This window comes from Lineus longissimus, chromosome 13 (assembly GCF_910592395.1).
Source record: "Lineus longissimus chromosome 13, tnLinLong1.2, whole genome shotgun sequence".
Classification (NCBI taxonomy): Eukaryota; Metazoa; Nemertea; class Pilidiophora; order Heteronemertea; family Lineidae; genus Lineus; species Lineus longissimus.
The window spans coordinates 8,657,592-8,682,695 of NC_088320.1; the positions used below are offsets into that span (position 1 = coordinate 8,657,592).

The following is a 25,104-nucleotide window of genomic DNA, read 5'->3' on the forward strand; positions in this document are numbered from 1 at the left end:
ATGTTGTTGTCACCTCGGGTGAGACAGAAGTTTTATCACTGAATCATGAAAAAAGGCAAAAATTCAGATAGGATATAATGCGGTTGGTCAACCGTCCGCGAACGAGACGGGTCGTTCGCGTCAAGCTCTTGTAATCATTCTGTCAAGATTCTGTCAAGCTCCCGTTGTGTTGTTGTTCATTTAGAGTTACTAATGTTATTTTAAAGTTAACTCTTTCACTGCCAGCCCTATTTCAAAGTTATTCCCCCATTTTGCCATCATTTTTGCAATTTTTACCACTGTTTTTGTAGCAGGAGTTGAGGGCCCTCTTTGACGCCCTCGGCCACGTGCAGCTTAATTCCCAACTGCAGCAGGCTGCGCCCCCTGCACACCATTACCTGAGTCATTGTCACTACTACTTATATCATTACCCCCAACTGCCTGGTCATTATCACCATCAGAATCAGGCTGATCACGCAAATTGGTCTCAAATTGGTCTATCTTCACCAATTCACCTGACTCGAAATACCCACTTCCTGGGGACGAGATTGAGCCGAATGCTTACGAGAACACTTCTGAAGACATGGCGGGAGGTTTAAATCAACGTAGAATCAATAGTTTGGTTTTCCTTTCGATGGGTAGATGGAAACACTGAGATAACGTTTTGAAACGTTATTGGTGATTTAGCGACTTATTTTCAATAACGTTTTAAAACGTTATTGGCAGTGAAGAGTTAAACTTAGAAACGCCACTCCGAACGCAGTAGAAGAAGAAACGCCTGCTCGATCTCACAACGTCAAAACGTAGACCTTACATGTAATGTACCTCCATAACCGTTTCAAGTTTAACTTTTAAGATGTTTAAAGGGAGCATGACGGGAGATTAACGGGAGTGACGGGAACGAGACGGGAATTGGTGTACACTTGTACTGCAAGATGGTGGGGACAAACTGGCCTTTTTGCCAGTGAATACTCCCGAGGGCGACAGAACCCTGTGGAAATGCTTTTACATGTTCCTATCCAATGTGAATCACTTATTCAACATCACGTGCGCAATACGCACGTCGGCAATACTCTAGGATGTCGCGTTCCGGCGTAGTAATTTTTTCAATGAAGCGTGCTTAGGTCGATGAAACTATACTAGTACATGTGTCTCACGTTTCATGACGTCGTTTTCTTATTTTGGACCGCAAGCTAAAAATGAAGTTGCTCGGTTACCATGAACCCGGCCCCGCTCGATCACTTCGGCCACTGACCACGAAGGCTTACCTGATTTCTCGCTGTTATTGATGTTACACAAGTCTGGGCAGTTGGTGTTCCAGGAAGTCTCCAAAGAACCTGAGTGAGACACATTTCTCCTCCTTGGGCATTATTGACAATCGTTTAGACAATTAACAAACATCAGGTTTTGTAAAAATACAGCAACCCACGTGTATTTTTAAATGACAAGAGTATAACGTTCTTAACATAAAATATATGTTAATGTGTAAGTAAATGCCATTTACTCACCTGAACCTGTACTTGAAGGTCTTTTGGAAGGAAAATCATGAACGCAGCATTGGTAATGTAGCTATCGAATGCCTGGCAGCTTTTACGGACAGATAGTGTCATCACGCTATGGACGGGAACATCTCTTTGTATAAAGGGACTAGAAAGTTAGGACGGCTGATCATGAAAACCGCTTGTTTGTGATTAAAATCACATCAAACAGTCACAATCAAACGTTGGTAAAAAAAGATGATAAAATTACTTCTTCTCGATCTTCCGAATCGTGCAAAACTTGACCCCTTTGTGTCAAAGTTGTTCATTGAAACCGTCATTGATAGCTAAAAGTAGACGTAGCATCTGTCTCAGCTTGTGGGATACCCAGATCACCATTTGTCTTTCTATTCTTCAGCAAGAAAGTGCTGCACGTCTTTTCATTTTAAGAAAGACCAATTTCTACTTACGCAGAGGTGTGGCTGAAATCTAGAGCATACATAATCGGCATAGCCCTCCATCCAGTACTTTGCTGTGCGCGACTTTTTTTCCTTGATAGCTTCCTCTGGCGAGATAATGCTGTCATCATCCTGTCTGAGGACCGGATCGCTGTCGATGTGACCCACATGCGAGCATGGGATGCGGAAGACCCCGTCGCCGCACAGCCACCTCTGGAAATACAACAAAACGTTGGGCAGCATGTCAACTTCGCGGAACGGCAATGACATAATTGGTCGAAACGACGGAATAACTATGCAAAAACCTGTTAAAATTTTCGAAGATAAAAAAAAATTGTAAACAGTTTTGAACTACGACATGCCAATAGATTTGTGAAGAAATTTGCACTTTATAATATATTCTGCGCTGGACTATGCCGACTGTGCCCGAATTATTATTTCGTGTTAACTTTAATGTAAATCAGGTACATGTGGTTTATAAAACTGAAATTCGTGTCTGGCATTCTAAAGCTGGTTTCCTACCTTAAATGAAATCTCCACAATTGCCCCAGCCTTCCGGTTCATACTTTTCCCGCCTATCTTCTCGTAGAACTCAGTTCTCATGGCAAAATGCGCACCAACAGCTGGTTCCCTGTCAAATGAGAGGGAGTAGGTCAATACCATTAGGCCCCTTGCAACCTTCCATGAGTTCAACCGAGATTTTGTAATCTAGATAATCGCACATGCGATTATTTAGGGTTTGAGTTGCTCGGCTGAGACCACTGCTATGACTGTCCGCTATGGTATTATACTTACAGTGAATCGAACTGACTCGCATCCCATTCACTTCACGCGTAACCGGACAGTCTTGACGCACAGTGTCTCACATGTCCACATCTGACAGTCTGCCTCCTATGACTGTATTTTAAGTCACTTTATAGGACACGTTGAGCCAAGTGCTTGTTATGAAATCTCCCTTTTCTGATGGTGTATATATACACAACACAGCACATGCAATGACCTTCACAACTTAGACATATATGGTAGAAATAAGTGCGAGCAATTTCTACCCTAGCTTATGTATAGGGCTACAAAAACACTGATTTCCCTACTTATTTTTGACGGCTACATCAATATAAACCCATTAACAAATGTGTTTAAGTTGTCATCTAGAAATACCTACCTGCAAATTTTACGTCGAGTGCCACAGAACAGGAAATATTAGCTGTGGAATTTGTCTGTGTCGTCAAATGTGCCGCTGTCGTCTGCTAGCGCTATGGCCTGGCTGACACTGTCCGAATCCCAGCACTAAATACAATGAATTAAGATTTGTAGAGATAAACAGATAAACTCTTCATGTACAATAATATTCACTGCATTTGCCAATGTTCGTGAGACATCAACTAGGTGTGCTCCCATTAGCGAGACAAAGGACCCGGTTATTTTGAGACCAACTCAGAGTGATATGTCGGCGTTGGTTGTTTTTAAACATACAAATAGTTTTGTCAATAAAAAAATACTATGGTGAAAGCCTCACCAATACAATGCGGAGGCCAGTGGGTAAATCGTGTTCATTCTTTTTCGTCGGCATATTTTATATACTGATCTATGGACGCTCTCAGTCAGAATGCACCCTACGGTGGCTGCATAGAATGCATCCCTTTCCATTCGTGCAGAGGGGGTGTAATGGCACATTCAGAGTACATTCAAAGGAATAACCAAATGTATATTACCAACATTCCCGAGAGCTCGACTACCACCTACACGCGGGAATGTAGAGTTGACCCGTCAATTCTCAAGGAGAGATTTGTTCACGATGTCAAAAAACTTCAGTTCATTTTTACAAATAGTAATCATGGGTTTATCGTGGTGTCCTAAAAGCATGCTAAGTCGCAGCTCAGACGGTTTGCAAGATAACTTTTGAAACATCGGTGAAATCTTATCTTAGTTTGGAAGAAACTGCAGGCGGGCTCGCAATTTCAGTCCACAATTTCGGATGCATGCCCATAGATTTATGTTCCATTGTTTTGCAATGAAGTTTGGCATTTTGTTTCAAGCGAAGTTCTTACAAGCGATGTTCGTTGACCTTCGTTTATAGTTTCATTTAAAACGAGGTTCCTTTGAAACAAGGTTCGCTTCTGTTTGTTAGTTTGTTTGACTTTCGTTTGACGTTCATATATTTAGCAAGGACTCATAACTGTGGTGAGGATGGTGTTTCATTCGTTTTGATCATCTGCCGCAAGTTGGCTCAATTTTCATCGGGAAACACATTGGTTTCGCTATAACAGATCCGACACGACATAATCATTGTTATATCGATGTTGTAAGATGAAGCATGGCTTTTTTCTCAGTGGGGATGAGAGAATAAGGAATGACTTGGTAGATAGAAAGTAATTAAGGGTTACATGCACCTTGAGTTAATAACATGAGGTGTGCTAACTGTACTATAACTTGTAGCACCAATAGTGGCACAATCTATCAAAAAGCGTGCGTTTTGTTCCGACGCGTTTTGGCACGTTTCCGAACGCGTCAGAAATATTCCAATAAAAAATGTTTGGGGCCTTATAACTCAGGAATGTCCACTACACTGGTCACTGAATCAAGGGTCAGTAAGCGGTTAAAAGATTGGAAAATATCCATGAATGGTTAAGGAAGAAGAAGGAGAAGGAATCCCCAGAGCGTAAGGGACCGAAAGGTAAGAAACTTCAGCATTTTTATCACTTCACAACTTCACCCGCTGTACATCAATGCACTACACAATGTACAGGGGGCGAACTTGTGAAGCGGAAGTGTCCTATCTTTCGTTCTTGCTCTCTCTTGAATTTCTTGCTCCTTCTTCTACCTGAACCCTTGATTCAGTTGCCTGTGTTGAACGAACAAAAAAAAATCTCTCCTCTCTCAAAAATATCAAGCCTATCTATATCCATCTATAGTACTATCTGAATAGCTTGTTAATCAGGCTTATTATGAACCGAGAGATGCGAAATGCGAAATCGGCAAATGTGCAAGAAGAAATAACCCCACTGAGTCATACCCAACACCGCATGTTATTAAGCTCTTCGCTCGTACTGCATGTTATGCCCCCTCGCGGTAAAATGCAAGTGAACGAAGCTGATCCTCAGTGGCCTCTTAACAAAAGTAAAAACTTGTTAGGGCGGAAGAGGCCGGGCGCCCCCTCATCAGATTCAGGAAGTGCCTTATTAAAGCATCGTTCCCCATGGAAAGGATCGATGCATGGAGAGCTAACTCTGGTAAAATCGGAGTCAACATCTGAAAAGCTTTTTAATGCAAAATACTTCGTTTTTTTCCCTTTTTTGGGCAATTTGTTGATCAAAACAAGAATTGGAGGTGACTGGGCGGCCGACAGCTGGATAGAATTGCCCTTGATACTATGTATTGTCCTTAAATAGAACCCCCCCCCCAAAAAAAAATTGACAGCGTCATGATCATGCACTTATTCCGCGAATAATTGATATCTACTATTTTCTGGCGATCAGTCCTAAAAGTATCATGAAAACTTGTAGATTCCTTGGGATTATCAGAATAGCAGGGTCGGCGATTCTCTGTCAACCGTAGGAATGTTGGCGATGTTTTGGCGTCGTAAGAAACGGTGCACCGAAAATATTGGCCAACTCGTGAGATGTCGGAGGAACGGGGAGTTCTTCTGGTAATAATAACTCACACAACGTAGTGAGTCTAATGGTTACGTATACACTGTATGTAAAGTGTAAACAAAATGCATATATCCATCATGTCCACCGAACCTGAAAAAAATTGTGCAGACCCATGACAATTCTAGTTCCGGTTTTTCGTGCACTGCTACCGTCCCCTAACGCGCCTCTAAAGACTCAACAAAGGAATGCACCGAAGTACCGGCAGCGTCTGGAGCAAGTGGCGGCGGCAACGGAAAGGAAAATTCAAAATGAAAGGGGAAAAAACACTTCGACAAGACGTGACGAAAAAAGGTCAATGTTGGTCTTTTTGCTCCGAACTTTACATTTGTTTTATTGTTGGATTGATGCTGATAGAAAATAAACTAATGAAAAGTCAAATTATTGAAATGATAATCTCTTTTTGTGACATTATTTCATGTTCTTTACAAATTCCATCTGGTCCGAAAAACCAAAAGTAACAACTTGTTTTTCACACTTGCCGGGCAGCTTGTCCTTTGAAGCAGTTAACTGTTTTTATTAACAAACATGCAATTTCTCTCCGCACAAAGATGAAAACAACATTGACCAGCGAGTGGATAACTTTCTGCATTTGTCAATTTATCTGTAAACTACCCTCAGTGCACTAAAATCATTATATCTGTTCTGAAATTGCTTGTTTGGTGTGGGTGAATGTTCGGTTTCATTGTGTACTACAGGGTGTCTCCCAAAAAAAGTATAACCACCTCATTCATTTTCGATGAAAAAGATGGTTAATGGTTGGAGTTAGCACCAGCATCAAAATCAAAAGGCATGGTTGTGTTAGCTATAGCATATGAGAAGGAAGGGTCATGGTTGGGGTTAGCTAGAGCATGAAAAGGCTGGGTAATTGTTGGAGTTAGCATGAGCATCAAAATCAATGGTCATGGTAAGAGATACTGACCTGTGTCGCTGTCACCTTGCTATGGCTGGAACACAAGAAGACACTATGCGGTATCACAGGCCCCAATAGGGCCTACACATTATGTACAACAACCGACCTCAGCAGCCTCGGGCATTAAATGCAATTGACATGGTTGGAACAGCTGTTTTTAACAAGTGGCATTTAATATTCAGTTGGATGCAGATATCCGGCTTCATGTGATAATCCGTATCGATAAAGTGATCACTGCAAAGTTTGGCCGAAGGCCCAGGCTTCCAACACTCCAAACGTTTGCACTTCCGAATCCACAGCTTCCTCCTCTCTCGTTCAACTGGCTTTGGAAATTCATGAAAATGGGTCCCATCCGTCATTCGATTGTTCTTTGTGCTAGCCTTGACACAATTCGGAGCCACACAATACACCATAGTGAATGAAACACATTACTTCCAGGTGTGCATAATTAATTAAGGCCCTCCTGCTTTTTTGATTGCATGACATGTACAGATAACCTGATCTCCATCACAACTTTTGCTGAACCCGCCGCCTGGCTCTAACAAGCCAGTTGCTAGTCTGATTAGGTAATCAAGTTGTCAAACACATAATTGGCTATATCTTCAAAAAGGATGGAGCTAATTGCATTTGGTTTTCTGTATTGTATAAAGTGTTAGGTACACTTTTGAAATCATCTCACAGCAGAAAATGGCAAAAAACCTAGATATATGGCCTTTAAGTTGAAGTTTTAGTTTTGATGGAAAGCTATGTAGAAGCTTCATAAATAAAGTTGGCTGCTTGGGTTAATGTTTCACCACTAGAATTAAGGATATAGAGGACCTGTTTCTCTTTGTCCAGCCCAAGGACCCTGTCTGGAAGTGAAGACAACAGAGTGGTTCTTAAAAGCTTAAATTTGGGACAGCTAAAGAGAAAGTGGGTTTCGTCCCCAATAATGTTTTGATTTAAATCATTTTTACAAAAGTTACAAAATCTTTCATCTCTGGGGGTTTTAGGGCGTGAATAGCGTCCTCTTTCAATTTCAAGGTTATGGTCACCAATTCTAAGCTTAGTAAATATTGCCCTTTTGGCCTTTATCTTAATATCATTTAGATAATCATCCATTAGGAAGTGGCTCTTAATGTTGGAATAAAGGAGCAATTTGCCTCCATCCTTTTGGGTTTCCACCATTTTAGATTTCCAATAGACAACAAATATTTGTCTTAATTTGAACTTGATGATTTTGACATTACATTTGGCAAGACTGGATCCCAGTTGATGAGATAGTTTTCTAGCAAAGGAATACCAGGAAAAGGTGTTTTTCCCATCTATTTCTTTAGACTCATTCAGTGCGTGGGAAAGCAATGGAAAGTCATTGGCAGATTGCTGGACATGAATATAATATTTAAGAGTAACCATAGCAATGGAAATGAAAATTGGAAAGCGACCTAGTTCTCCTCTAACTGCAAGGTTAGGGGAACGTCTTGACACCCCAAGGGTGAATTTATCAAATAACACATCAAGTTTTTCTATAGGAGAAAGATCCAATTTTTTACCAAACATGGCATCCCATGGGGATTGGCCCATTTTAAAGAAATTCTCAGGGCCTCAGATTTCAGCTCCATAGGTGCATATGGGTTTTATCAGTTGGTCAAATAGTTTTGAAGCAGTTGATGGATTGAGGTTGCAGTTCCGGATGGATGAGATTAGTTTAAATAAGGTTATGGAATCATCAAGTGAAGCAGTTCTAGTATTTAGGTCCCCCATTAGTAGAACTTTACCTTTGGTAGAGAAATACAAAATCTCTTCCTCTAGGGTATCCCATAGGGATAGTTTGACTTCAGTATTGGCATATGAAGAGTCCAGGGGCTGAAGTATGCTACTGCGACATAAATATCATCACTATGGTCATTGTTAGCAGTAGAATGCAAACGACACCAGGTAATATCTTGAGACTTGCTCTGGAAAATTGAGACGTGTTCCTTTAAGCCGAACCTTACAGAGACTGATACACCACCCGATCCCCGTTTGGCTCTTACATGGTTGGGTCTTATTCAACAGTTTTATAACAAGGGATCTGAATAGTGCCTGTGGTAATTGAGTGGGTCTCAGACAATAAAACAATGTCAGAGCCCTTAATTTGATTTAGAAACAAAGGGTCCTCAAATTTTGGACCATTTTCTTTAGAGGTGGCACCATTTATGTTCCAGTGCAGTATCTTAACACATTCGGGTGGAGCATCAGATCTGTGTACATGTTTGGGGTATCGAGTATTCCTATGAAAGCACATTACAATACATACACAGTTATAAGACAAGAATACAAGTTAACATAAAAAGTTGCAAATACCAAATTACATGAACCATTTAAATCCGTTGGAAAAACGGTACTAAATATTTGTGTCTCACGTAAAGGGAACGTACACACCGGGTGCGCCAAAGGTGAGACATTTTTTTATAAAAGAGAGCAAAGTACATGTACAATACATGTAGTACTGAGTAAGCAATGCAGTATATACATCCGCATGACTAATTTTGCTGACAAGAAAAAAAGGGTCAAGCCTATCGGGTCGCGGAATCAAATAAAATTTAAAAGTCACCGGTAAAAATTTAGGGTAAGAATAAAAATAAATTTACACTGGTATAGAAAATGTCATACCCATGCAAATTTAAAAAGTATGAATTACTTGTAGGAAACTCAATCTAAAATTCTATTTTTGGGCTTACATCACCAGTAAATTAGGATAAAGTCACCATTAACTTAAGATAAAGGTTTAAGAAATTACACATGTAAACATGTGTACAGAATGAAATACCCATGTAGATTTTAAAAGTATGACTTAGGACACTGGGTTTAAAATACTGTCTCAGAAGTGATAGTAGGCCTGGAATTAGCAACGCCAGAACTCGAACATAAGTTGCAAATCATACAATCATGACCTTAGACTTGAAACACAAACATAAGGTTATTGCAAACTATTTGATGAGCAGAAGTTGTGACCAACCCTAGTGTAATGAATCACATTTCACAAACATTACATTTTGAAACCGTCAGAGAACGTTTTTATATGGTGCAGGAAATGATTGAGCATTGATCTCTCTGGCCCAAAGTTGTTCATGGGAAAAGAGGAAGTGGCTGGACGAGCAGAGTTTATTGGCACTGGTTTTCGAGAGCGATTGACATTTTGGGAGCGAGAGTCATTTCGTGGTCGGGTGCCATTTCGAGAGCGAGTGTTATTCCGCGAGTGAGTTTCATTTCGAGAGCGAGTGTCATTGGAATCACTACCGCTACTACTTTATAGGAGATTGACCAACTGGACAAAAATACTGACCGCTGCATTACTCCTACAACCCATTCGGTCACCTCGGTTCCAATTGTGTAATTGATACCGAGAGTGAAGTCATTGGTTGTATAATCAATACCGCTCGGCGGGTGGACCAAAATGCAGACCGACCGTAATTTGACTATGTGACAATGACATTTACAGACTACATAAACATATATGGTGTGTTATACGCCTTAGCAAACAAAAGCAAACAAAAAAACATTGACAATTATTGAAAATGATGCAAAGCTTACCGCCCCGCCTTTATTTAGGAGATTGGCCAACTGGACAAAAATAATAAGTTCGTTAGTGGGCTTTATTTCATGATGGAGGTTGAGTTGAGTTGGCGATACTGCGGTACAAACATTTCATTTTTCAGCTACGCCTTGTTAGTCCATATCTATGTAACTCATTCGTATTGTTGCAGGCTAACCCACGGTTATCAACTCAAATGAAATAATATTATCTTTCATTAATTCTTGAGCATTATTTTATGTCTTGGCTCCGAGCACCTGCTACGTGATATCTATACATAAATTAGATTATGCTGAATGTACATGTAATCAGCTCACGGGCAAGTTGTGTTAGTTGTAGATTTTTATTTTAATCAACTTTTTGTTTGTCTTTTATTTTTGGCATTTCTTGGTCTAGTTTATAAAATCATTCATATATTTATATTTGCAGGCTTACCAATGGCTATCATAGACTACAGGATATCAATTGTTTTATTGGCTTTGAGCACTTGCTTCGTGACGTCGAAACCTTTAGGTTCTGCCGCTTCAGTCGCAGATAGTACAATAGCACTGCTGATGAAAATAGCTGAAAACGTCTCAAACATAAAGGTAATATTCTATATTTGCCGTTTATAAAGCTCATCCCAAAATACATATCAAGATCGTGTGGATAAAGGAGGGCGCGACACCTCGATATGTATTGGAGCGATGGGCATTTTGAACGCGTCATCTACAATATTGTCTGTGCTCATTAACTGCGGGAGGGCAAAAATACCCGACTGTGCCATGAAATCTTTTTCGAACCAACTTTACGGTCGCACGTTCCCTCGGCGGAAGAATATCCTCATAACTTCGGATGAATCTGTTGATTCAGGCACATTATGATTGAAAAAGGAATGTTAGAAGCTTGAGTTATTGTGGTACGCGCTCCTTAACTTCAAACACAATATCCGTTCTCAGTTGTTCCTAGGTCCGGATACGGCATGGCGGGGCATTCTAACGGTGCTTTCTAAATTATTTATTGAAAATCTATTTCGGACAATTCCTCTCTTCACTATGATTTGGGTGCCCGGTGAAACTGTGCTGATTTTGGCTGCTATCAACTTCCCGCGCGTCTTCGTTGCTTTTTGCCGACCGCAATAACGGTACCGTAACATACATTGCTGGTTGCCTTTTTGTTTACCAAGATCAAGTCTACATATTTGGTGATTTCCTAAGCAGTTAAAGGACCATTGGTAATCATTGAGGCTAATATTTCCCAGGTGTCAGCTGCCCAGGTGGCCAGCCGCCCATTCTGTTTCGTTCGAATTTTTGTGACTTTAATTTGGCCATATAACAACGAGTCAAATTAGGCTGCATCATTAACAACTCTTGCAGAAACACATTTTTGTATAGACCCTAAGAAAAAATGTCAATGAAGGCTTACATTTATGTTATCATTATGATACACACGCATATCTCTCTTATTCCAAGCACGTGTAATTTCGCTGAAGACAGACATCTAATGATTCTTTGCGAATCTGGTCCCAGGACACTTTGATTGCTGGCCCTGGAGTTTTGCCACAAGGCCAATAATACAGCAGTCAATCAGAACCCTGCTGCCTGGTCACTTTTTATCATGAAGTATATTTTGGACCCAAAGTTTGTAATGTGGGCCCACTGCCCCCCCCCCCCCCCCCCGAAAGCACAAGCTACTGCCCTTAATACTTCCACTGAGTCAGTCCCTGATCTGGGCACCAGCATAAATGCAGTGCAATTAATAAAATGCTACTACCTGTATTAATGTGCTGGACTAACTGGCAATGAGTCAAAATATTTCTTTGGAATTCCATTGGAAATAAAGGAAATGACAGAAAGTATTTTTTCATGAAGTGTCAGGTTTATTGCGTTTTTTTCAATCAACTGTTATACACATGGTGAATTCCTGTCGAAAAGACTCCTCCATGTAGGTGAATAAGGGTCAAATTCTGACCATGTAGCCCTTGCAGCAGAAGTGAATTTCTGTCGAATTCCTTGAAATCCTGGGGTGAAAATATGTCGAATAATGGCCCTCCCAAATCTTTCTGAGCGTCTAATTGGTGGCGGATGACTGACGGGGGGGGGGGGGAGCACAGGGTTCTGATTGACTGCTGCATAACGCTTAATCATAATTACACTGTATATACACTGCATACTAGATAATTGGAACAATGGTCAAGGCGGAGGTAAACTACCGAGGCAGTTCATTGGTCATCCCAAGTATTTCCCTCATGGACAGCCCCAAAAGACGCGAATATTGGTGACTGGTCGATTAGCCAAATACGTTGCTAAAACAAAACTGTAGGGTATTTTTTCAAAATATTAAAACTTTGTTATCTGACGTTATATCAAATAACCAATATTAAAAGTATCATTTTCATTTCAGGATATGATTGAAACAGTTATGATAAGGAGAGATATGGCAGACGGAAATGGTATTGGGGATAATGCAAACACAAAAACAAAGCTTCTACAACAGTTGAAGTCATATCTTGATTTAAGAAACTATGCTCAATCGTGTAAGTACATGTTATATATTGGTTTATTTAACAAACGGTGCCGCGTACCATAGTACATTATGGCCACCTATTACAACAGGAATGACAGAGTGAAGGTGCACATGTTTTTGGCGATCCAATTTCCCGTGGAAACGATGGCTTTTACAATGGGGTCAAAAAAGCTTGAAGGCAAATCTTTTTTGGAGTTTTTAGCTCACATGGGTGAGCTTACTTTTTCATGTCTTGTCCGTCGTCCGACGTCGTTTCGGTCGGTTGGTCGGTCCGTCGTCCGTCAAAAATAGGAGCAAGTTTGCTCACTATTGAATCAAGAAAGTTGAAACCTGATGTGTGGATGTCTTACGACAACATGATCATGACTGGACACAAAATAAATCATCGCCATTTGACCTATTTTCTGGCATGGGCTCCAGGCGGCCATCTTTGAAAACCTTATTTTGTCAGTATCTCATGAACGCTGATAGCTAGAACAATGAAATGTTTACTGTTAATACTCCTGATAAGACTTTATGACATAATGTACGGGTTTTTGATTTGACCTACTGTTGAAGGTCACAGAGGTCAAAGTCAACAATTTTTGCGAAGGTAGCACGTTTCGTCACTAATTGTCCTATACTCTTCAAACTTGATATGTACTCACCTATTGGGCATCTGTAATTAACCAAAACTCAGATCAATGTGACTTACTTCTCAGTGTAAGTTGGTCAGGTCATAAAACTCAATGTCAGTTATATCAGGAAACCATATTCACTGTGTGATCCTCAAAGGTGCATCATTGATCGATATGATCAAGATTGGCATAGAGCGTATAGCATTTGACCTCGACCTAGTTTCCAAGGTCAGAAAGGTCAAACTCTAAAATTCCACTGAAGCTGATACGTTTCATTACTTTCTGAGATTCTTCAAATTTTATATTGGGACACCTATCTGTATAAGTTGACCCAATTTAAATCAATTGTGACCTAGTTTATCAAGTTCACAGAGGTCAAACTCTAAAAGTGTCATTGATAGTTCCCCTTTTTGTCATATATAAAGGTCAATTTAACCTCTGTATGTCATTTCATCTGCAACTAAAAGATCCCAGGTGAGCACAATGTCCCCAAGACATTTCATTGATAAATACCTGGACGGAGGTGAACAAAGTAGGGTTACAGTTATTTGCATAGGGAAGATAATGAAATCCCGAAAAACAAATCAAAAAAGTGTTGAGCGGAAGACCACGCTTGTTAAAAATACGTCTCATATCATCAAATGATAGCACGTCGCTTTGTAAGACCGTGAGTAGAGATCATATTTTACAGTTGTTTAGCCGAGTGTAAAACAAGTGCGTTGGGTTTCAATCTTTCGAAAGTTGTAATTACTTCCGAATATACTACGTTGCTTGAAGTAATGTGCATAAATCTGGCGTTGAAAGACTATCATGTATAGGTGACTGCTTAAAATGTCGGCTGGTAAATCATTCCAAATGGAACAATAAGAGGGATGAATTACTTTCTTAATCGGTCGATCGTACAGAAAGGCGGATTAAGAGCAAATTGACGTCACAAATCGAAATTTGCAGCAGCCCATCCATATTTGTTTAAGATGGCGTTTGAGGAATTACCCATCTAAAGCCTTGTATAATAAGCTAGATTATAGCAGTAGCACCTTAAGCTGCTTGGTTTTGAATGCGTACAAGTTTGTTTGTTTGTAGGTATTTAAGATTGACCTGCGCAAAGAACTTTAATGTATTCCAGGAGTGATCTATTAAACAATCTAGAAATAAATAGTGTTTAATGTGTTACGGAGTAGTCGTTTTAGTACACATCAGTAGGTTTGCAGTCAGGCGTGGATCATGAATTCGGGAGTTGTAGCGAAATTGGGCTATCGCCCACTTGTTGACTATTCCAGTTTGTACTTGCGATATTTAACCCTGGCTTCTGTGATAATGCCATTATAAACCAAACCTAAACTACTTACACTGTAATACACTGATGGCGTAATGCCTTTTTTTAACCTTTTCCATGCGTTTTTTTTTAATGCTTGACCAGAACTGATGCATTTTTCGAGCAACTGACGTACATTGTTAGGGCACTAACCTCCTGTAGTGGCATCCACGTATAATAACCACTGGTTTTAAATAGTATACTTCATTTCTCGATATTTGTGTATGGCGTAGGGTGAAAAAGACTGAACCTCATAATGTTTTAGTAGGGGAATCCTCTAAAAAGGATACCATTTCGAAGTCGTTAATGCAACTTCCTGGCAATAGAATCTAGAATGCCTTTTGCTGAAACATCTACACCTGGCTTTTTTCAGGAGTACGAACATTGGAGCAGGGCTGCTCATTCGGGCCATGTTGACATAAAGCTGACCTGACATATACAGGGTGTCTCAAAAAAGTATACCCACCTTGAATCATCGATTGTATGTAAACTACAAAATTTTATTTCAAGTGTAGTATGTCATTAGAAAGAGCTGGATTTACTCTTTTAAATGATACCCTAAACATGCATTTATTTTCACGGGTGAGTCAGTAACAATGCAATGATTGACATTCAAAATATGCATTGTTATTGACTCACCCATGAAAATAGATGCCTGTTTAGAGTATCATTAAAGGATTGAAATCAGCTCTTTCTAAAAACATACTATACACTTAAAATAAAATTTAGGAGCTTACATAAAATCGATGATTCAAGGAGGGTATACTTTTTGAGACGCCCTGTATAAAGCAAGGCTAAGAGGAATGAAATCGCTGAAAGACGCTATAGCCGCTGGCCTGTTTGATCACTTCCCGATGACTGCGAGACTGATTAAATTACAGTGTTGTTTTTATGAAGTAATAATTGGCTCTGAAATGAATAGCCGTAATAAATGTTTAAAACCTAGGTTGGAAATAATGCAATTCCTTCATCGTGTACAAATTATGTTAGGGTAACTGTATTATACTGTCTAACATCCAGTACACCTCTGTCTTAAGGTCAACCTCTCTATTAAGGACGCTAGTTTTGGTCCCAAATAGCTTGTTTCCATTCGATTTGACCTCTCTTATCGGGACACCTCTCTACTGCGGACAGTGTTTGTCAGTTCCGAGGGTTTACCAGCCTTGGGATGAGTTGTGGTGTTGTGAGGCCGTCCATTTTTTGGTATTGTTCATCCATGTTTTCTCGGTCTTCCTCGCTTCCCCCTCGATCCATAACAGTACATTGCTATAGACGGTCTTTGCAAGCAATTCGTGTCGGCAAACTTGCCCAAACCAGTTGATCCTCCGTCTCCTTACAGTGGCAAGGATTGTCTCGTTTGTTACGCATGTTGCCACAACCTCTTGTCGGACTGACATACTTGTTCTTCTTTGTAGGCAGGATCCGGACATCCCAAGTAGATTTCACAGGCATTTCATCTCAAAGACAGATGCTTGGATGTGGCATTATGTCTCATCAGTTGTCGTCTAGTTTTCACAGCGTAGAGGAAGATAGGGATGCTCATGAAGAGGGACCGATAGAGTCTAACCTGTATTTGCAGCCTTCTTTCTCTGTAATGGGACCGAGTCTTAATAGTGCAGCAGATATTGAAGATTGTTCGGTTGTACTTCTTCCACTCCTAAATCCGGCCTGTTCTTTTGCTAATATCTCCTCAACCTTAGGTTTAATTGAGCCCGTTGAGCACGATGCGTAGCATGACTATGCTGGGATAGCTGATGAGACTATATGGTGCAGTAGTTTTGGCATGAGCCCAAGTTACCCTTCTTGGGTAGTGGCCTGTGATGTCGAGGGATTGCTTCCATTATGTTGGCCATTCGTTCGTGCCCAAATCCTCTGGCAAAGTGCAGTCATCACCTTCACCCTTGCAGGACCACCGTGCTTCAGAAGTTCACCAGGGATGTTGTCTGATCCGGGAGATTTCCCGCACTATAAAGTTGGGATGGCTCTCTTGGTAGAATCTGGTCGTAGCTGCTGTCTTCGGGTTGCCGTGGCTGGTTGTTGTTCAGGACGGGAGAATCTGATTTAAGCTCGTTATTGTAAGCAGTTACTGTTGGCAATACTCTATCAACCGTTTGGGGATAGCACTATCTTCGGTACAAAAGCAGCCGCCCTTATCGTTTATGACGGTTGCCTTCTGCTGCAGTGTCAGTTTCTTCAGGGTGTACAATGTAATACGTTTTCTTGCCGTCGCCTCTAGTCAGTCCCTCCTCGATGATTAGCCTTGCTCATTCCTGTGGGGATGGTGTTGTTGACAATGTGGTATTGTCATGCAGCCTCTGCACTCAGCCTATCTTCATTATTTAGCTATGGTCTATTGAGGTCTAGAAGGTCATCTATGATCCAGGGTTGCTATTTCTTCCTTGGCTTTTCTAGCACCTTTGCCGCAGTTTCGTGCAAGACTTCTTCGATTTCTTCCGTGGGAGTATTGATATCATCCTGAAGGAGACTCAAGGCTATCATACGTTATGACAGGCACAGCAGGTGGGTGATTGCATGTGCTTTTCATTATGTAATTGGTCAATTGAAAAATATATTTACACAAATATTCGAACTTTTTGAAGAACTTGTTGCAATAAAATGACAGAGCACAAAATTCCACGATCCTTGATCCCCACCCTGTAGAATAAATTCCGCAGATTGCCTTGAGTCAGGGAGGCCTTCTAGTTTGCCGAACTGGCCTGTCCTGTGAAAGGAACAAATTATTCAATAAAGTTCGAAACATGTGTTCTTGGAGACTTCCAACAAAAGTATCGTTTTGTTCATCTGGTGAGGTTTTTCAAGTATGATTTGCATTAAATATAAAGGAAAATGCACCGCCGGTTTGTCCTATATATGGACAGGAACAATTTGGATTTTTGCGTTCACCACAACGTAGCCTAAATTAACACCAAAATTCAGTGCAAATGATGGCATATTATCAATGTTACCAGGTAGGTTTGCTGATATTTGAGATAGGTTTGCTGATATTTGAGACAGGTTTGCTGATATTTAAGATAGGTTTGCTGATATATGAGATATGTTTGCTGGTATTTGAGGTAGGTTTGCTGATATTTCGGATATGTTTGCTGGTATTTGAGATAGGTTTGCTGATATTTGAAATAGGCTTACTGGTATTTGAGACAGGTTTGCTGATATTTGAGATATGTTTGCCGATATTTGAGATATGTTTGCTGATATTTGAGATAGGTTTGCTGGTATTTGAGGAAGGTTTGCTGGTATTTGAGATAATTTTTCTGGTAATTGAGATAGGTTTGCTGACAGGGGCGACATCTGGCGTTTTAAAAAGCTATTTTTAACTTTCTCGGCTACGGCATGTAACGTCATAGTTTGTAAATGCCTATATATTTACAAACAACTCGCGTCCAATACCTTGACGAAAGGTACATCGTGTATTTGTATGCAATCTATTCCAACTGAAGTTGATCGGTTATTACTCGCTCATAAAGGGCATCGCTGTAGACACAATGGTAACAAGTTAGTGTGATCGATGCCACTGACCATCGCTATCGCTCGATCAGCGGTCTGATATCTCGACAAGAGTAGCTTTTTTGTGTCTCATTCAAAAACCACAATAAACTTTACGTTGAAACTTACACAGTGTCTAGACAAGATTAAAGGGCCAATCCTATTAGGTAATTTTGAAATTCAGCTATTACCATGGAGAGTTAGGTCTGTGTGATCGAAAAGTGGGATCACCATATGCTGCTTAATTTACCGCATAGAGATTGTGTATCAATCAATCAATGTTGGCATTTGTAAAGCGCTCCAATTACTCAACGAGTGAGTATTCTGGAGCACATTCTGGAGTACATTGCATATGGCCGAGACAGCTCAAATTTGGGCGAGGTGCACCGTAAAGTAAGGCGCGCGATACAAAAAAATTACACGTCTTTCTTTAGTGGTATGGGCGGAGGCTACGGAGGCAATACCGCTGGAAGTTCAGGACGATATTGACCCTTTAAATGTAGTTTTGAGACTGTACACATTTATTATCGAACGGCGTGGGTGTTGTGATGTTAGAGAACCCCCGGCAATCCCGCTGAAAGCGTGGTTTATTCATGTCATAGCTCGGCCATTATTCAGCGGGCAATGTGAACTGGGTACCCCCCCCCCCCCGTTCAGGCGATGATCGACCCTTTATCACCACATCAAAATACTAAGTTCGTCCAGAATTCGACAATACATCCCCTAGCGTGACCCGATCATCACCAGGTACCACCTCTGCTGCAATTCTGTAGTACATGGTTCGACCCTAGATCACTCAAGTAATAAGGATGAACGGGAGGAATTCGCGTCACCTAATATAACTAGAAGAACTACTGTCCTTCCAACATCCCTTAATGAGAGAATATCAAGGATGTAACACACGCACAATATGTGTTGCGCGCATAATCAACAGAGTTCGACAATATTTCCGGGCCGCCGTTTCGTACTTCGCCTAAACATCGGCACAAATTCCTACGATCGCCAGAAAATCACCGCTCCTGCTATTCCGTTAATCCCACGGCATCGACGATTTTTCAGCATATTTTTCAGATGGATCGCCAAAAAATAGTCGGTATCACATATTCGAATGAATAATACATCGCCGTCAATTCGGTGTCAATGACGCGTAGATACTAGAGGGTACTAGGCCTACAGGGTGGCCAATAATTATCTTCCCTTGTACAATAGAATTCTGTTGTGTATCCATTGTGTGAGGGAAAATAATTCTGGGCCACCCTGCAGAGTAGGGTAGGGTAGGTACATATTTCACACTGACCGCTGCATAAGTACCGAGTGTTCAGGATGGGGACCAACGCATGTAAAGGAACGCCTATCCCTATTCGGCATCGTGATTAGGAGGTCGAAGAATGTGTTGGCCTTCCCAATGACGTATCGGGGATTTGCAAGATCTTCCAAACAAAGGAGCAGAGCACATCTTCTATTGACGAGAGTAGTAAAACAGTGTTTAAGAGAATAAGTGGTCGCTGTGTGCATATCAAACAAACACGTCAGCTCCCTCTTGTTTGATATCGCTGGCAGGTGGCTAACTCGTCAGCCATTAGACGACCAGTATAATACCGTTGGTCAACAATGACCGTCCAATGTCATTATTTGCAGTTCCTGTGAACAAGTGACACACAGAGCGAACAATTACGATCTTATTTGTTAGCCGCTGTTACTAAAGCCAGATGTTTTTTTGGTACTACTGCTGGATATGTTTCTCCACTGACCGTTGGTATTATAGAGGGCAATATTACAAATACAAGCTGTCGGCTGCCCAGTCACATCCCTATCTATATAAGTAGTTTCCATCAACAAATTGCACAAAACCGGGATTCAATATCTGACTGAAATATCACGCTATTCCGATGTTGACCCGATTAGACCTGAATTAGCCCTCCAAGCGTCGATCTTCTCCATGTGGACCGATGTACTTGTAGCAAAGGTCTGCCTGGAGCCATGTATCTACACCTTGACGTAATCTCTGTCGCCTTGGAGTAGATATAGATTTTTCATTGTTGCTTAGCGAATCGGGGAGAGCCCCAATCAAACTTGGAGGCGAATATGTTTGAAGACATAAAAATACACCGCTTACACTCGTCATCTTTTCATTCCTTGGCTTCAAAAAAACATGCACACTCCGCCCAAAAAAATATGGGCAAAACAACACTCTTGCGTTCATTGCCCTCATCACTTACCCTGTTGATGTAGTGAAATCGAAATGACGTCGCGGAATTCTGCCGGCTTCGGGGATCGGGAAATAAAATCGCGCGTTGGGAATTCATTGGCGCTTTGAGGGCGAACATTAACGAATGGGTAAGAAAACAAATTAAAAACCGTCAAAAACTTTCAGAAGTATAGTGCGCTGATGAAAGAGGAGAAGAGTAAACCAATTGACCTAAAAAGCTGCAAATTCCTTTAATATTAGGCAAAGACAAATACATCCGTCAACGGGATCAAAGACCAATGATACCGTCAATCAATTCACTATTTTGGTATCAGGAACAGAGAAGAAGGTGGAACGAAAAAGCGCCTAAGATGGAGAAAAAATGCATAAAAAAACCTCGGTGTTTGCATGATTCTTGCAACATTTTTTATTGTCAAATAACATGACGTTTATATAATGTGCAACGCATAGTCTAGAAGTAATCAAGCAAACTCAAACCAGGCGAATTTAATTAAAAATATTTCATAATTCAAAATAAAAGCTAAGGATGGAATGATTGTAGTAGCAACCACTGCAGCCATTTGCATAGGCCTAACCCAGATACCTTGCCAATCCAATATGTATCAATATTTATATTGATTACGAATTTTTTTTCAGGCCTTAACTAAAGACGTCTACCAACACCAATAAAATGCACCAATAACCATTAATAGTTTTATGTGCCTGGTAAATATATACCCCCAGTGCCGGAGGTAAAAATGTGATTTTGAAAATAATGTCTTTTTTTGAATTGTCGTCTTGATAATTTTTTCTAGGGTTAGGGATTGGCAATTGTTCGGGCTATCTAAAACGCTTTTTTTGCTTTTTTCTCAACGAATCACTGGTAACTACAAAAATCGAGGAAAGGGCACGATTTTCCGTGATTTTTCTGGATTGTCCGTGACAAATCTAAAAATACACATGATTTATCAGTTATATTCCTAAAACAGGAAACCATCTAACATTTCATGAGCTACACTGCACAGGGCCAGCAGAAAAACAAAGGAACTGTCAATGTGGCATAAACAAAGTAATTATGGCCAATCTCTCCAGTGGTGTGTCATGCTAGAAAGCTTTCTATTGGATTATGGGGAAATCCAATATGGTGAAAGAAGGTGTGTATTGGCATAGAACTTGGACTTTGCAATAGAATACACAAAAACCTAAAACAAATATAGCATAATTTAATTTTGCGGAATAATATAATTGTCTGTTGTCAAGACAAATCTGTTGACAATCCAATCTATTGTAAAACGTATGGGATTTGTTTTGGCAGGAATTGCATAAAAATTAACAACAGTTTGTTCCAAGAGACAATTTGTAGATTTATCATCATGGATCAAAAGGAAACTGAGTGGAAAACAAAAGGCCAGTTTGAACTCTGCTCATTGTTATCCCTGCAGTTCCGAAATGTTAGTTATAAAAGCCGAAATGAAATGGCCGAAAATAATCGGAATATGCGTCAATAGAGAGAGCTGCGGGGGAAATAATCGATGTTGCTGTGAACTAGAGACACAGTTTAATCAACTAATGGTTACAGCCGCCAAAATCTAATCTCTGTAGGCCTACCTTTGTTTATGCCATCCACTGCGTCAGGGCTACATGCTATGCATGGCCAGAAATGGACATCATATTCATGGCATTTTGTTACAGTGTGCTTTTGTCGAAATTAGTTAAAGGGAATCTAGGTGTACTTTTTGTGGCACAGTTTCCTTTTTGCAATGGTTTAGATGGCGCCATGCCAGCCTTTCAGTGCCTGGAACACAATTTTGATCTATGCTCCACACAGCATATAATCCTTCCTCCGCAGTTGGGAGAGTGGTAGCGCCCTCTAGAATAGGAACGGTGGAACTAGCCTGTGTCACAAAGTATAATGCCCTTTGAGTACCTTTGAAGACTTAATATTGACAATTTGACAGTCAAAAGTGTGACTGGAGAAGGATGTTTGTTTGCCAATGCCACCGTTGGCATGGTCATTGTACATGTTGTAGTTAATCGTAAGTGTTGAATATTGTTAAAAGGAATTTGAATACACCTTGATTTAATTCTTGAACATTTTCCACTTTGGCGTGCCATAGCTTCGTTGAATAATAACAATGACGATTTTCCTTTCGGTCCTCTGACTGTATTGGATTCGTGACGCCATCTGTCGTCGGCCAGAGGAACCAGACTATACCAGTCATGCTTTTTCCTGCCATGCGTCGCGGGCAGCTGTGGCGCGGTGCATGGCATGAACAAAGCTACTGAAATTAATACATGTAGTTCATAACACCATCGATTATTTCCCCACAGCTCTCTGTATTGATGCATATTTCGGCCATTTAGATGATTCGACCGTTTCGACCATTTCGGCCATTTCGACCATTTCGGCTTTTATAAGTAACCGTTCCCAATTGCTGCTTGGGACCACCATATTTCAGATCATAGGGAAACAAAGTGGAAAGTATTTATTCATCCTAACAAGTCATGTTTGAACTATAGCCAAGCGCTCAAATTGGTTGTCCTCGGGTGATTTATATGCGCAATGTGGATTGGTTATGTTTATCTAACTTATTCAGATACAATCCTCGTGCAAAACTGAATGGTTGTTGCTGGAAATGCAATACCCGTCAGATTTGCTGGTCATGCCAGTGGTGCCTGTACATGCATGCGCCATCTGAATATCAAGGTAGTTTCAGTTTAGTTGGGAAGTAGAATTGTTACAGGGCTTGACATCAAGGAATATTGGCGAATGTCTTGAATTTGGCAGGATTCTCGTCAGAAACATGCCTTTCTACTGCTCGCCTGTTTGAATAGTGGAAACAATACGAGTTTGACAAATAATTTGGATATTATTTTTTATATTTGAAAACTTGTTCTGTTTCCGTTGTGAGTTACGGTCCTCGATGTTTGTAACAGGCCTGTAATATGTAGGGTGTTCAACCAAAGGGCGTCTGCAAGCGACGCCAAAAAATTAAAAACGTACCCGCAAATCTCACGAATATAAATTAAGAATTACGAACTTATAATTACAAAGGAACTCGCGGTCCATTTTGCAGTCAGCTGTATCTGGTGTTCTGTATTAGAAGTTGATGCTTTCTTCCAGTTCCGGTCTTATTGAAAAACGAACGCTGTGACAATCTAGACCAATTCGTTAAGACTCGGCCAGTCCGTTACCACGTATTCAGAAGTGGCTGCGTCTAAGAAATTACAGTGGATTGATGAAAGAACCTGGATCCCGAGTGACCCTTCTGTGGGTAACGGAGGTTGATCAGCTTAGAAACCAATGATCTTGTGGCCTTTTTCTCGGATAAATGGCAATTCGTAATTCGTAATCTAAATTTGTTAGATTTGCGGAAACTCGCTGACTAGTAGAAACACCGTGTAGGCCTACACTACACACAAAACCCACACAAATATCCGGAATACATTTGATTTGCAGCAGTAGCTGTATCTTATTGAATGTCCTAGTTTACCCGATATCTGATGACAGTGGATTGTGTGTCGTATTAGTAATCACTTAAATTGAACTTGTTGAAAGTATGTTTTATGGAATTATGCAACACATGTACGGGTATGTCAAGTAGTCGGAACAGCCGCTTTTCGTAGTGGATTGTATTGCTTTTTCACAGGGTTTTGTATATGACGTAAGAGTAAAGAAGCCCGATCGAAGTATGTACCGTGCAGTTTTGGTTGCCAGAATGGCTTTCGAACCTATCACTCAGGAAAAAAACACAAACCTATGCAGTTTAGTTTTAACATAAACTCATATGCCAATGTTTACCCATTCATTGAGGAAGGAGTGCTTCTTAAACTGGTGTTCTCACTTTTTGTTCAATCAGTAGTCGCCACAGCACATATTATAGCTTGTTTTTTTCTCTTCTTCTTTTAGCCCAATCGATGAAAAAGCGTCAGCCTGATCTCGGATTCTATGCAGTACGAGGAAAACGAAACACTAAATCTTCAGGTCAGTAAAGCCCTATTCAGCTAAACGAGCGTCGACATCAAGTTACTGCCTAAGCCAACCCGGTAAACACACACAGACAGGCTATCTACAGATATGGTTATCGGAAGGGCGCGCGTAATGAGGGAAGTCAGGCGCTCAGTGATATACAAGACAACGTGGTTAACTTATTTGACAACATGTTGGAAACGCAATTTAAAATATGTACACGTTACTTCACACCGATTCGGGAAAAACTCCGTAACCAGTTCACTGTCGAGTACTTTTTTCCTTACTGACAACCCTGTTGTCGGATTGTTATAAAAAGCTAAAAAACTATTTGATTGTTCAAAAACAATTCAACCTCAAACTTAGCCTACTTCCTTTTAGCAAAATCCGTATGAAGTGATCTTTAAGGGATAAAGATGGACTTATTGTGTCTAAATACACCTCATATGTTTATATCTATTGACATTTGATTGAAAAAAACACGTTATGACCAAAATATTATACCCCTACGTACTACCCCTACCAAATCACCCATGAAGAAATTTCAAAAAAATACGCCAAAGGCTCCAATGAAAACATCCTTTTGATTTAGTATTAGCCAAGACCCTGTTAGTTCCATTCAAAGTTGTTATTTTCACTCCTACTCACCAGCCAGTATACATGTACTTGTTAAAGGTTTTTTGAATCGACCGAAGAGGGCTGGCTCTATGGTTCGCCAAGTTCAAGCTAAAATCAGGACTCACTGGAGCACCTCATGAGCAATCCAAGCTGGCCAGTGCCAGTGTGTGCACTTGAAGCACAGGGTAGGAAACGTCAGGGATTTAGGAAATTGGCAATCCATTCAAGCGGTGGTGACCAATGAGTCACAATCCAGTAAATTAAGCAGCCCAGTAATCCAGCTTTTTCGAATACCCGAGCATTCTGGTATGATCGAGCACCAGAGTCAATTATTTTGGTTGTACCTTGATGCA

At 40.6% G+C, this 25,104-nt stretch overlaps 1 protein-coding gene across 1 annotated transcript in view; it reads left to right on the forward strand.

Annotated features, from left to right (window-relative positions):
* The window catches only part of LOC135497908 (uncharacterized), a 217,425-nt gene that overhangs the window by 186,937 nt on the left and 5,384 nt on the right, over positions 1-25,104 (forward strand). Inside the window, exons 2-4 of the mRNA XM_064787902.1 lie at positions 10,464-10,621; positions 12,417-12,549; positions 24,074-24,148. Of these exons, the coding sequence (XP_064643972.1) occupies positions 10,472-10,621; positions 12,417-12,549; positions 24,074-24,148 (358 nt within the window). The 5' untranslated portion in view covers positions 10,464-10,471. The remainder of the gene's footprint in view (positions 1-10,463; positions 10,622-12,416; positions 12,550-24,073; positions 24,149-25,104) is intronic.